General features: G+C 32.1%; 1 protein-coding gene across 3 annotated transcripts in view; it reads right to left on the bottom strand.

Moving 5' to 3' along the window:
• Nucleotides 1–9,907: 9,907 nt before the first annotated feature.
• LOC111084913 overlaps nt 9,908–15,764 on the bottom strand; it is an 86,372-nt gene continuing 80,515 nt past the window's right edge. For 2 of the 3 annotated variants that reach the window (XM_022381486.1, XM_022381487.1), the window contains one exon: nt 9,908–13,051. In XM_022381486.1, coding sequence (XP_022237194.1) covers nt 11,795–13,051 — 1,257 coding nt within the window. In that variant the 3' untranslated portion in view covers nt 9,908–11,794. The remainder of the gene's footprint in view (nt 13,052–15,764) is intronic. The other variant, XM_022381488.1, reaches the window with a different exon arrangement.

Raw genomic sequence — 15,764 nt, 5'->3', positions numbered from 1 at the left:
AACCCTCGATAAGACATCAAGGAAGTTCCAGACTAGAAAAAAGAATTTATATTGCTTGTAAGTTTGTAAAACTTTGTATATAAATCATTGTTTGTAATAACTGTTATAGTAAATTGTATTATTCTTTGTGTATTAAAACATATTTGTATATAAAAAAAAAGAAAACTCTGTTTATCAGTCTTGTTGGCAAATATAATAATTGGAGATATATCAGCATTATCATTTAGTTCGGTTTTAGACCATTCAAAATTGTAATACGTAACATAAGGAATATAAGCTTACATCCATACCATACAATATATGAACCATATGGAATATGATTTTACATCCATACCACACAATACAGGAGCCACAAAGAATATGATCGACTTTAATGGCTTTAACTGTTTAACAAAAACCTCAGTTTTCTTTTTCTTTTTAGCGTTGCTTAACCTTGCATTGAAATGGATAGATTATCTAATAATATGATAACCATTGGTTGGAAGTAGTTTTTGACAATTAATCATACAACGACTGGCCAATTTCTTGGCACCGCCTCCTCCCTACAAACACACACATTTACTCAATTCTCTATTTACATTTATATGCAAAGTACACTGATCGTTAGATGCACCAGGAGATTGCTTGAATACAAAAAAATGCAAAGAAGTAGTTATATCAAGGTTACTTCTACTAGGTAGGAGCATGAATTTTTCTGAAAGTGCCTGTTTGACAGAAATATTATTGTCAAAGCTCTTTGTTTTGACCGGTTATTAAAAGATATCCATCAACAATAACAAATGAAGTAGGACATATCTTCCAGTAGGAAAAGCTTCGGCCTCAAATCGCTGGTGACTGAACATGAAATAAAATAATTGAGTAAGCTTGTAAAGTTCAACAATTAAAAATAACCAATAGACTCAACAGTGGTCAGAATTTGGCTATTTCCAACCGTACTATCTAAAGGACGTTAAAACCACTGTCACATGGTAGTCGACCAACCAGAACACTTTTTATCTCAGATGCATCAGAAGTGCAGGGCTTCAATGGTGCATAGAGCATAATTCTGAGAGCTAGAGATACCTGAAGCATGTGATGTGAGCTGATCATTCGCGTTTCATTTTTTTCTGTACTAACAATAGAGAAAAATAGGCACTATTCAAACAATGTATCTTCTACAAATAGTATAATAATGTGGAACACATTCTGGAGGCAAAGATCGATTCACTTAGAAAAGCGAATGACATCCAGAGCGTATCTGAATGTTGTAGACGATCATGCACGTATCATAACAGTGCATTTCTGCCTAATAAATAACGAATCTTCCAAGATCATTACACAACAATCCGCTATGATCATTATGTTCAAACTGTATTATATAATGTTGAAATAAGTTCCAACTCAAAACAATCTGAAATCACGCTGATAATAGAACTAAAATATGGAAATTTGCCCGTGTACAATAAAGACCCCCTCCAGTTGGTTGCGTGTGTGTGTCTATATATAATAGTAATTTTCTTGTCATTTGACAGTTTTTTCTGCTATCGATTTAACAATATTAGAAACTTTTGTGTGAGATAAAGTAATAACCAACTACATACTGTATTGTTCAGGTTAGGAACGCTAATGTTGAACCCTTTAAAAAGAGATTAACTGTGAAACAGTAATTGTACAGTCCTAAAAAAATGATATTTATTGCTCACTGTAAGATTTTCTTAAGCTCTTTGAATAGTGTCTTATAAAATAATTGCAGTTAGTAGTACCAGAAGTACTTTGTTTTCCTGATACCTCACCACAGCTGGAAATCTTGATGTTGAAAATATTAAGAAGGAAGTACGTGAACGACTGTACTAATTAGAATGTCTCCCACCTGTGAAGAGTGGTGTCAAAAGATTAATCTCCAAATGAAGAAGCATGAGCATTACAACTCTATAGTTTTAAAGCACCAGTGAAAAAGTAGGTTTTGGTATTCTGGTTCTCCTACCACAAATTCAGAAATTATAAAGTATCATACTTTTAAAATTTATTTTCAACAGATGGACAGTACCAAGGCGTATTATGGTAAGATTTGGCCATTTGTATTATTTTTCACCGTCACTTTTGAAAGATGTTAGTTTTTTTCTATAATATAATATATATATATATATTTTCTTAATAATTTGAGTTTAATATTTTGGTCTATAGGTAGCAATATTAAAATATTTTTTCCGATCAAACAAGAATTGTTCATAACGGAATCTATTTCAGTAAATTGTTTTTCGTTGTTTTATTGTTCGGATCTTTACCTTACGTTTAGTGTGTTAAGAAACTGGTTTTGTGTTCTATTACGACTTACTCTTCCAGTTGATGTGTGGCCTTATGAATACATCAGAACTTTTACTTCCTTTAAGTTCAGCAGGTTAACATAAGCAGAATTGTGTTTTTGTTTTTTTTTGAAAACGTGAATCTCAACAAGTCGTTTTGTTAAATTACAGAATATACGCACAGGCAAATGGTTACACTCTGTTTACTTTTTATATCCCCAATGAATAGAGCTCTTCTCTAGTCAAATGGCAATTCGAAAAGAATCCAGTTCAAAACCTGTCACATATCAATTATCTATATATGAGTTTTACAAATATCAGAATTTGTTGTGAAATAACAATTAGAACTAATTAAATATTAGTAACATTTTAAACGTCAGAACTCGCTCAGTTTAACACAGAATAGGAAATCATTCTTATTTTTGTTTCCTGTTCCAAGGATAAATAGAAAAAAGCTAGGAATGCTGCTGACGTTATTTTCTAAAAACATAAGGAAAGTTATTACATTTATTCTGTCAACCAAACCCTGGTTTTGAATAACTAATCACTCTGCCAATAGCTTTATTGTTACAACTGGTATCCTCGAGTGCCTAAAATAGCTGATATCATTTTGTAATTTGTATATCTTTTAACTTTCGATAATATTGTAAAAAAGTAAAACATTGTTTTAGTAGGTGTTGATAAGCAATAAGGTTCTAAGGACGATTACCCACTCCCATGGATACAGATTTTACACCAAAGTTGATATTACTCTATGTAAGTCAACGAAAAAGGAAAGATAAGAGATACCAAACTCTTTATCTAGATACTGTTAGTCATAAATCGTTATCAGTATGTAGGATTCTTGGATCGATTATCTAAATTTTACAAGTGTTTTTGAAATCTTTAGCTTCTAATAAGACATATTATTACTTATAGTTGCTACATGAAGCTGTTAGAATGGTTCAATTTTCCAGAAACAGCGTAATAGGCATTTTAATAAATAATGATACCCATCTGTCTATGTGAAACTTTAGGAATGTGAATGGAATGTTTTGACAACACTCCTCCTTACTTCATTTTGAAGTTTTAACTGTTTAAGGATTAGCTTATAACATATACAACAAATATGAAAATGGTTAAAAATAGTGTGAAAAAGAAAAAAAATTGAAATGTTCCGGTTAGATGATTTTTTTATTTGGATATTTTTTGTATTTTCAGACTTTACCAGACTATAGCTAAATACAGGTTTGTTTGTTATTTGAAAGTTTCTGGTTCTTTCACAGCTATCATATTATCTTAAAACTCTAAAAGCAACAACTTCAATTCTCGTAACTCACATGACATGTCGATGATATTTAGATGTTAGGTTTAAATGCCAAAGGTACCAGGTTATATAAAATAAAATTGTAGATTTGCTTTTCCTCTCTTCAACAGCAACTTATAACATAATTTCTTAAACAAACTTACAAAGAGACACGTCTTTTTTAAAATTATTCGTGATCTAATCGGTAGCAGTATTATTTTTCTTCTGTCACTTAGGCCCGAAGAGTACAATAGAATATCTAACATTATAACACCTCTTCTTTAAAGTGCTTTTGTGCATTGTCAGTGTGTTTTTTTTTATTAATCACGCACAAAACCTTTTTGTTGTAGTAACATTCTTATGTTTTTATTTAACACCTATCTTTCTGGTCGTTATTTATGACTTATAATGTTGTGGTAAATTAACGTTAGTTTTCAGTTTGAACTGGAGAGAACAGGCTATTGAAAGTTTAGAAACTTTGTCAGAAATGACAATGTATTAAGTGAAAAAAATGCTATATAACTCATTTCTGTCGTTTGATTTAATGTTTTCTTATAATAAATACAATTTAGATCACATGTTCCTGAATACCTCTGTGTAAAGATACAAAGCTCGATTTCATGCTACTGTTAACAGGTTACGAAATTTGACATAAATTCATCACAAGGTAAAGGTTGTCTGACTATAAAACATTTGTATTTCATCCATTTGATACTGTTTCAATAAGATGTATGTATGAAAACATTGGATATTTGTGATAAATTTAAGCAAAATTTTGTTGCCACGTCACGCATCGTTAGAAATTAGCTTGACATTAATTTCCACTTGTGGATCTCTATGCTTCTTCCAGTACCAGATTTTACTGCCTAATGTCAGCCTGTCGTACACTCAAATTTCAAAGTTATTCAAGGATTTGTTCTTACCAGTACGAATGGTAATAACATGTCCCAAAGTTTTTTACATATCATGATATAAGAAACATCATAAATGGGAAAAAGTCTTTACGTATTAAACTTGTAAAAATTGGAATGCCCTACTATTTTAATTATATTAACTGACACTTGAAATCACTACTTAGCTCCTTAAAAAATTAGTTGACAATATTTAACACAACCCACTTGAGATCACTACTTAGCACTCAGAAAACATTATTTGGTAATGTTTACAGCTTGAGATCATTACCTGGCCCTTTGAAAATATTAGTTAGCAATATTTAACCTCTTTTTAAACATTAGTTAGCGCTACTTCCACTTGAGATAACTATTAACCTCTTGAAAATATTAATTAATAGCACTTGACACCTCAACAAAATTAGTTAGTAATGCTTACCATTTCAGGTCACTATTTAACACTTGGGAACATGATTTAGAAATTGAGAACATTTTTGGCATCTAATAACATTGCTTAGAAAATTAGAACATTATCTGCTAATTGAAAGCGTTACTTAAAATAGGGAACATTTCTTAACTTTTGAATGTATTATTTGGAAATTAATAACACGACTTAACACTTTATAACGCTGTTTAACGTTTGAGAATGTCACTAGAAAGCATTACTATGTATTTGAGAAAAGTTGCTATTAAAAATTTTACTTAACAGTTGTGATTACTACTTAACATTTAATGCGTTTCCTTGGCTGGGATCATTATTTAGCCATTTAAAATATTATTTAATAATGAATGTCATAAATTAATCATTTAAAAGTATTTGTGTGCTTTAATTGGCAGTTACGGCTATTATTTAGATTACGTTATCTTGTTCATCATTTCAGTGAAATTTATAGATAAAGTGTTCATACTTTTCAGTATGTATAGTTTTGGTGAATAAAATAGTTAAAAGAAATTACTACCCTCCTATTTTTTAAATTGAGGGTTAAATAAATGTGATGAAGTCACGTATATAAAAGTACAAATTTACGATTGCCTGTAAATGTTCAATAAATAAGTTACTAGATGCATACAGATATTTGATACGCAGTTATTTGTATCACATAATAACAGTTTCATTTTATTTTTGTAAAAGTTTTATATTTTTCTTCGAACATCAAGTAGTAAAATACGTAATAACCTCCAGCTGAACATGAAAATAGTAAGTTTTCCCAGTTTCACCTTAAGACCTACTTAAATTAATAATAAGCTCTGTTTTATTCAGTAAGCTTGTTCTTTAAATACTTCAACTTACGAAAAATGCTTATTATTCAAACATGATCCATCTAATTGTAATGCTCCCTAAAAATCGCATTCAGTTATGAATATTATCCAAACTAAGGGGGTAAGGTTTGGTCTTGTGGTAAGGCTCTGGATTTCGGAGCTGGCGAGTTGGACTTGAATATGTGCGATACCACATAATATTCCAAGTTATTTAACACACCCACAATTTATAAGGGTGACAGCTAATTTCTTAGTTCCGTTTATTTATTCAGTTAATCTGGAATTAGACATGGTACGAAATGGGTATGTTAATTGAACATAGGGACAACGGACACAATTTAACATACTGTGAGTACTGCACCAACGTAACAAGGATTATTCCATAGGATTCAGTAAGAGTGCAAACAAAATAACAATTCCTAACAGGGTGGAAGAGGTCAACGCTGAACCTTACCATATCTGGTCCAAAACGTGGACCGAATTCCGATGAAGAAGAAACATTAGGCTTAGTTACTCTATCATAGATACAAAACTAAGAAACTATTTAATTATGGATAAAGAAATATGTTTAAAAAACATATTTCTTTTCTTTTTAAAACACTATGCTTAGCTAGGTTCACTTAGCATCACCAAATGGTAAGCTTTGAATAGAATCACACAACAGTTCAAACTGTCACGTGCTACATTATCAGAATGCTAATACGTCACAAAATTAGAATGGAAAAAAAATCAACAATTGCTAAGTAAGGAAAACAAAAATTAGGATAAATATAAACATATCCATTAATAAACAAATAACATTATAGTTTAACAGGTTCTTCCTATAAATCATTCAAAACTAAGTAGTAGTTAATATTTCTGTATACAAGTATATTTCTATATAAAACCCCGAAACTAAACTCCCCTGGTGGGTCAACACTACGTTTACGGACTTACAGCTTTAAAATTTGGGGTTCGATTCTCAACGGTGGATAAAATGCATATAGCGTATTGTGTAGCTTCGCAAGGGTAAAATAACAAACACCCACAACGACACGAAACTCAAACTTACAAAACTGAAGAAGTTTCATTTATTACTCTCTCTCTTTAACCAAATACATCCGGGTCTCCCATTTTAACCTCTGAAAATTCGTTGCTGCTTTTTCCTTTTATTTCATCTTTCCAGCAACTAGGCTCCTTCCTGAAACATCTTATTTTTATTAGTATTTCGTAATATTAGCATAGACTTGGCAATAAAGTGGAGTGTTTCTATAGCTCCATCTGCGCTCTAAATTACTATGAATACTTTGTTATTTGAAAAGGCACAGGTCATTTTTATTGGCATTGCTATGACATGCGTAATAGAGTTCTCATCGAAAACCAATAATCGAAAACTAATGTATCTCAAAAACCGAAACTAATTTGTACAGAAATGGAAGTTTTGTTTGTTTTCGGATATTCGTGCAAGGCTACACAAGAGCTATCTATCTGCACCAATCGTCCCTAATTCTAAACTGATAGACTAAAGACAAGGGAGCTAGTCAATAGTACCCACCTTCAACTCTAAGGATACTCAAATAAATAGTGGGATCTGACTGTCAATCATATAACGCAACGTACCCACGGCCCCAACGTACAGAACGCAGTTGTTTTCCACGGACCCTTGGATCCACAGCTCGGTATTTTAACCATTAGGCAACGTATGGCCCTTCGTTATTAGAAGATTATATAGTAAAGTGTTTTCTTAGGCGCAGAACTACATAATAGGCTATCTGCGTTTGTTCCAACTTCGAGCATTGAATCCCGATTTTTAGTATTATAACTCCACAAGCTTATTGCCGAGCCATAGGGGAATATGATGACATGACCTTATATATATATTTTTCATCAACGTGTTATGAAATTTCTATTTGGGAAAAGATACATGAATGAGTTAATAACGGATAAAAGTGAAATTATAAAAAGTATGTTTACCATACAATAATGTTATGCGCACTTCGAGTATTTTACACACGCGCACACAAAAAATCTTTCTCACTTGAATTTTTGAAGTGTCGAAAACATCTTAATTCTGGGGAAATACTGTCCCTGCAAGTCGTCATCAACATATTTTTAAAAAGTTCTACATCAGTAACGCTTTTCCATAGCAGAAGCTTGTAAAAAATATTGCGACATTCACATAAGAAAACCAAACCATAAACGCTATAAACAAGTGGTTTATGATGAGACATGCGTAAATGGAAAAAAAAGGCAAATAAATAAACAAACAAAGAAATTGCAGATTCTGTATGCTTTAATGCACGTTTAAAAAAAGGTCTAATTTTCAAGAGTGTCGTAACTGTAATGGCCCTTGAGAACAGAATACCTACCATTCCACAGCATTTCTTTCTAGTCTACAGAAAAATAGACCGGTTTACCAAATTTTTGTTAACATACGCTCAACAGACAACAATTTAAAAGAGAAAACAGTCATTTTTTAGCCCTCTTGATACTATTGCGCCCCTAGTGGAGAAAATAAGAATGTTTTCTTAAACTTCATTTCAAATATACACTTTTCTGCATTTTTCTCATACATGTATAATCAAATATCCCAATTTCAAGCTACAGAAGTTAAACTCATTCAAAGTTGTTGTTTTTTTCTTTTTCGTTTCTAAATGTATTTCAAAGTTGGAAATATTTTTAAGAGCTCTCTAATGGTGATTATTGTATGATAATACTGGTTGCAAATCCAACCCAACGTACCTTATTAATAAGAATTAACATCTTTTGCTATTTTATAAAGTTCAAATAAATAAATTAGCTCCTGTGTCTCATTTGGAACGTCATATAAAATTTTATAATGTACACCAAACATTTTGAGGTTTCGAAGAAAAATAATTTTAGAAATTTACATAGTAGCAATCCTATTAATATTTATCAGCGAATTACATACCGGTCTTGGCTTTTTCTTATTCAAGAGTTCATAAAAAACAAACGACGGGTAATCATACAATTCGGTTTTTATTAATAGTGACTAGAAAATTCAATGACAGATGGCGGTTTCTGCCATTTTGTTTCCTTTCTATTTTTACAAGTTTTGATTGTTGTTTCGGATAGTCGATAAAAAACTACAAGGGGCTAGAGCTACTAGCTAACCTTAGTTTTGAACCGATATACTTGAGAGGAGACAGCTACTGAAAAATACTTACATCCCACTTTCGGGTTTCTCTAATCGCCATTTAGAATGCATCCGCGGCCCTAAATTGTGGAGAGCAATTTTGTGTGTGTGTGTGTGTGTGATGATGGGACGCGAACATTGGACCCTCGTATTCACGGTCCGATTCACTAACCAATACGTCACGCCCGGGCCAAAACTGTAAAATATGAGGATGGAACATGCAATGTCCAAGAAGTATAGATCAGTATTAACAAATGTTCATCCATTATTGTTCGAAAATCCCTTACGCAGATAGCATCACTATAAATATATATTTTCACTTTTGTACGAAACCATTCCAATATTTAATAACAAAGATATTTTTAACATTTACAGTCCTGGGGCAAATATTGAGGACAATATTAAAATTTGGAAACCATTCGTAAATAGTTCTTTAAGCTTGAAAAGATTTATAAGCTCAAGTTGAAACTATTTAAAGAATTATTTGTGTACTTCACTTTAATAAATAAAGTAACATAATTAATTAATGCAGCCTGATTACAGTCAAATGTGATTATCTTAATGATGTTAAAGTGTATAAGTAAAGAACTACGCAATTATGTTGTACAGTAGCATATTTATCCCACATCTCGCAACGTGTTTTTTAACCTGCTTTTTTAGTTAAGTAATGTGTGTGTGACTGCTCTTAAATACGCTAGGCCTAATATCAATTATAAATGAATAACTCATTTGTTTGATGTCAGTCTGCTTGCTATAGAACGTAACCTAGTGTAAAACTAGAAACCTTTTTAATTGTTTAGATTCTGTAAAGCAGGTGCACCTCTTGTGAGCGACTGAGTGTTAGAAAGTTCTTTAAAATTATGCTGTAGTTTATGAGTGTTAATGATGTTTATAAAGGCGTTTATCGTGCCTATATTCCTCAGATTTTTTATAGACACGTTAACTTCAATTGGAGCCATTAATTAGTACAAAACATAACAAATATGTTCCTATCGTCAACTGTTTAAGTTGGAAATAATTCACTCAGTAGTGCTGCTGTTATTATTTTTTTTTTATTATTCATCTCATTCATTCTGGAAATTTAAGAAAAGTAGGGATAAATATGAGTCTTCAGATTTATTTGAAACATAGGAACAACGTTGCTGATAACAAAATACACACTTCATCGCTAGGTGGTGTTCTATCAGCAACTTTGTATATTTGATATTAACGTTAAATAACATCATGAGCTCAGGTTATCATATCTCTCACTCTGCTATTTTGTTCTTCTAGAAATTATTATGCGTTTTAGGCTTACATATAACAATTTTTTCCTATTGGAAAATACGACGAAGAGTGATAGATAAAATACAACACTTCCATGACGATTTTTGTCTACTTTTAATCAGTCCAGAAAAAGAAAAAATTAACGTTTTGAAAGTTCTTTCAATCATTAATATCAATTCTGAATGAATTCATAATTCTTGATTTTTTGTTATGAGTATCTACAAGTATACAAAATGTCCTCCGAAAATTATTTTGCACAGAAACTTCTAAAACTAATAATAACAATAAAACAAAATATTTTCTTAGATTCTGCTTGGTCTTAATGTTTTGGAGTAGCCGAAAAAGTTTAAAACCCAAAGAAGGTCTTAAAACAAATAATAACAAAAAACATAACGGAAACAATAATAATTAGCATTGTCTAACACTTAAAACTTTCAACTGTATTTCAAATATGGTTTCAAATATATCAATTTTCTTTACACGTGGAACTGTACTGCAGTACTTCCTATCGTATTATCATTTTGTATCATTCTTATTCGAATATTAACGGGTAATAGAACTATTACTTATATCTAAGAATTTAAATTTCTGAGAATTATCTTTGAATTTCATTTTAGTCTTCCCTTTCTCTCCTTAAAAATTTAGAGAAGTAAAGATCGTCCTTACCAATGCCCCTTCTCGTTTCACTTCTCCATTAATGAAAAAAATGCAAAACAACTTGCACCGCAAAGATTTCAAACAATTACAAGCCTAAAAGATATTCTACAGCAAGATATGTTGATTATATCTGCAATAATATTTTTATTTGGTTTATAATCATTTTTCACTATTTCAAAGTGAGAAAGCAGAGAAGATGTGTAAAGACCATCTTTCTTTTTTAAACAAATCCTGGATATTAATGTTGAACACTTCTAATTTCTTATTAACATTTTGGGAAAAAAAATAAACATCTTTAATCCAGTCCAAATTTCGTTTAAAAACTTACATACTTATATAGAGATGAGACACCTTGTTTATTTAGGAAGGAGAGGTTTTTTATATATTACGACATGTTATAGATTTTGAGCATTAAGTAGTAATAGAATGGGGGTACATTTTCAAGAGAAATAAAACTGGATTGTTTCTTGGCTTCTTTGTCTGGAGCCTTAGAAATGCATACGTTTATTTACAAAGGTTGGCCCATGAGCCCTAAGTAGCAGAAGAAAAAAAAACTTCAAGATCTGGGAAACAGCTTACACGCACATTATCACAGTGTTGACTATACACACCATACATATTTTACTTGTTACCTAGGCAGAAGCTACAATAGGATTTAATTTCAGCTCAAAAGCAAAACGTTCTTTCCGTTTGATATTTATACCAATTATTTATACACATTAGAGCAGCATAAAAGATTTTTATAGTTACAATATTTACGATGAGCAGTCAATTAAATTTTATCTTCACAACCAGAATTTACTTTATTTTGTTTCGCGCCACATGAAGGATGGCATGAGAACCTTCAACCAACAAGTACTTCTAGCTAATAAGAAGAAGCTACAAGGGACCAGAACAAACCACAAACCAGGACAAGCTGTTATCCTGCAAACAGTAGTTGTGTGCTTCACCACATTGCCTGGCGTGATCAAAATATATTCGACTAAATTTTCAATAAAGAATAAACACTTATAAGCAGTCATGTCCCTATTGTTCTGGAATCGTTCACAGGCCTAATATTACCATATGATTCTTGTTCTTCGGTATTGTGAATGGGTGGAATGTATTGGCTGGTTAAGGCTTTATTCCAGCCCTTTGGCACTCCCCGTCTGCTTAAGCTGTGTCTGGATTCTCCCGGGTTCCGACTAGTGTGTTGGCAGTTGCCATCATTGGTATAAGGCTCTTCTTCGTCTATTGATGCGTATATATTGTCCTTCTGAGGGTTAGGTATGGATCTAAGCCCTGGTTTTGCTCGAAAAGTTTCTAACTCGACAGGGGCAATTGATCGCTGTTTACTAGGCATGGGACTCTTACGAGACTGACTATCAGAATTTAATCCTGGTCTTTTATTAGGATCACTAATTCTCTGATTGAGTTCAGAAAGAACAGCTCCCGGTAGTCCTCCAGCCTTAGATCCAGAGGTTGGACTGTACATCACCGATGCCTGTTCACTATCCTGGCCAAATGGATTAGGAAGAGGAGCAGGGGAGTCTGTATGACGCTTATGAGACCGTCTTTCATTTGGATGATCAGAGTATATTTCTCTGTGGCCACTGAGTAGGTATTCAGGTTCATGTGAAGAAACTTTAATATTGGATGATATGCCAGGTTTGTCAAGGTGGGTGGCAGAATTTATATTGTTTTGTGGAATAGGGGCGTCACCTCCCCTTTGTAAAGTAGGATAAGATTGATCTTTACCTCTCATGTTCTTATCTAAATAATAATGATGCTTGGGTTGACTCCTTCCATTACCATGTTTGTTTCGAATACGTTCTGAAGACTGACCGACATTTTTATGAGTTAAAGATCCGCCCTTATTTCCACGAAAAAGTCCACGTAGTTCTCGCGAATCAGAGATGTCAGTAAGTGCGCCTTCACTGGACCCAGAAGCCACGTCTGGACACAAGTCACCTCCAGTGGAACCTCGGAGACTACTAGTTGTTGAGTCCACAAGAGCTGCTTCTTTAGGGAACTCTGCAAGGCTCAGCTCGTCTTCTGCAAATTCGTCTTCACTTCCAATTACTCGAGCTTCCGTTTCACTGTCCTCAATGTCTGAATCACCACTACGAGTGTCGCCCTTCTCTTCTGAACCTCCTGAAACCTCTTCATATATAGGATTAAAGTGTTCTTTACTTTTATTTGATCTCAAACTTCCCATCTGTTTACTTGAGAAGGTAAAGTTGGTATGGGAGAACTGAGGTTGTGAGAAGGCGCCATATTTAACATCCAGAAGCTGCTAATAACAAATAAGAGAAAGACTGTCAACATCACTAATAAAACAAATATAAATATACTAATAAACGTTTTAAATTATCTTTAAGAGCTTAACATTCATTTTTTTAATACTAAAAAAATTGTATGGAATTTTTTAAGGCAATACTTTTTATCTTTTGATAATACTACAAATAACCCAAAGTGTTAAAGTCTTTGGTAAAGCATTAATACAAGAAACAGGACATGACATTTCCAGCTACATCATGAAATACGTTTCATGTCTGATGTTATTTTCACAGTAAATAACTTCAACCGCAGTTACTTCTTGTACTGCTAAAAAAATGCTGTTTAATCTATTCCTTGTATTACTAAAATAAACTTTATTTTATCTACTTTTCCCTTATACAATAATTTCGGGCAACTGCTTGTGAAAATTCTATAAATTAAACTCTTCGCTAATCAAAGATGATCCGTATAACTTTGAAAGACATTTCAAATAACTATAGTTAGTAAAGTTCACAAACGTTTATTTTACATTTACTTTATTAACAATGTTTTAATATTCTCAAAAAATTTATAAATAAAGAAACACAACGATTCATGCAATTAATTCGCCGTTTTCAAGTGTGAACACCTTGACACTTGAAAAGGTTAACTCAGTGAAATGTCGTGTTCCTTCTTTATTCATCAATATTTAGAATAGTAAGACATTTTCTGACTTCTAGTTTACGTAAATCTCATGATATATCAGAACAATACGTAGAATGATCAATTCCAGATAATGTATTTCTTTATTTGGAAACAAATATTCTTCTAATTATTAATGAAAATATTTTGTCAAGTAGAATGTATTTGTTAAATGTACGTATATTCTAGAAATCAAATATTGCGATACTGGAAAAATATTACTTATTTCTTTAGGTTTCAGTATTTCGATTATTTATGATAAATAACGTTGAAAACAATAGAAAACATATACGACCAGCACTAGAATGACATGTAGACATATTTATATAAAATAAGAAAACAGCTACTTCTGTTTAATTCTGTGCATTTTCTGCATTGTTCCTAAAAGGCGGTTGAACAATTTATACTAAAAAGCTGATACTGGATGCATACGCATACCGAAGAAATATTGTGGAATAAATAACAATGTGTAATGTTAAAGTTTCTTACTTTCTCAGTCATAATGTAAAGCCGAAGGAGGAATCAGTCTGTTGCTTTGGATAAGCATAAAACAAATTTTTATACATAAAAACTAACAAAATGTAAATCATACAAGCCCTACCTTTACAGTTAGAGGAATATAACTCAAACATCGCCTTTGTTAAAGTGTTTTGCCAAATAAAATTCCTGCTACACAAAGACAATTAATCGTGGGGTTGAAAAAGATGCTTCAGATCCACCGAATAAGTTTTTATTGAAATACTGACTTTTATACAAATGTTTTATGGATTACAATCTTGAAAAATAAGTTATTCTAACATTTATTAAATCTATTTTTGTACAAGAAATACAAACCAATCTTTATTAGGTAATAGTATTCAGAGCAAAACCAGCTGAAGAGTAGCTCTTTATAAGTATCAACTGTTATCAAACAACTATTTACAATATAAGGTGAAAGACAACACCCTTTCTGTTAACACTTGCTTTGCATTTAAAGAATCGCTCACAGAAGAGTATTTGAACAAGGGTGTCGTGTCCTTTAATTTGTTTGTTTCGGCACACTGCTACATAACGGGCTATCTGCGCTCTGTTCAACATGGGAATCGAACCCTCGATTTTAGTGTTGCAATTTCGTAAACTTAATGCTGACCTACCAGGTTCATTAAACTGTGACTAAATGAAATTAAGCGCTGAAGCTATGAATAATGATTTCCACAAAGCATTTTTTTATTTTCATATAACTGAACAGTGATTAGACTTAAAACATAATCTAAAAATTTTTCAAGCATCATTTTGTAAAGTCATAAGATATTGTATACAATCTTACTATAAAGATGATCCATTACATTATATGTGTGTTTGTGTGTTAGCATGGGTTATTTTATTTTACGGTTTGTTTTCTTTTGTATAGAAACAAGAAACTGTGCGACCGTGTGCAAGGGCTACTTTATTTTAGGGCTTTTGCCCAAGAAGGAGGGGTAAAAGAGACCGTGAAATAGGGCACATTTCCACTTTTTAAGTACGCTTTTGGTTTGTTTCACCTAGAGTTGGTTGGCTCGATTATAGTGATTTTTGCATAGTAGCTGGACACTGTCCGGCGGTGTAGACGGGTTATTTTGTTTTAAGATTTTTGCCTTTGAATGAAGATATGAAACACTCTGAAACAGGGAACATTTTCAGTTTTTATAGACTTTTGGCTTTGAATTTAAAAACACAATACTTAATCGGTTAAATGGGTCAATTATCACCTTCCACAAAGCAGAATAAGAAAGCAGAGAGGTTAATATTTTCTAGCATTGTCCTTTATACAATATTTGCTTCTTTACCGGGTACTACCAGCTAGTATATTTAATATAAAGTTATTTTTTGTGTCCAATAATACTAATCAAACAATATTTTGGAGAGAAAAAGTCAAGCATGTCCAACAGAAGTAAAGGATGCAAAGTGAAATCAAACAATATGACTGTGTAGTTTTAACTGTTTATGATATTCGAAAGATATATACACCTGGAAAAAAGTTAAGCACCCCCAAATATTTTTCAGAATTGCTTATTAAAAATAAGGTTTAA

Source organism: Limulus polyphemus, unplaced genomic scaffold (assembly GCF_000517525.1).
Source record: "Limulus polyphemus unplaced genomic scaffold, Limulus_polyphemus-2.1.2 Scaffold168, whole genome shotgun sequence".
NCBI classification, from domain to species: Eukaryota; Metazoa; Arthropoda; class Merostomata; order Xiphosura; family Limulidae; genus Limulus; species Limulus polyphemus.
The sequence above is the reverse complement of the archived record's forward strand: the minus strand, read 5'-3'. Positions and strand labels throughout refer to the sequence as shown.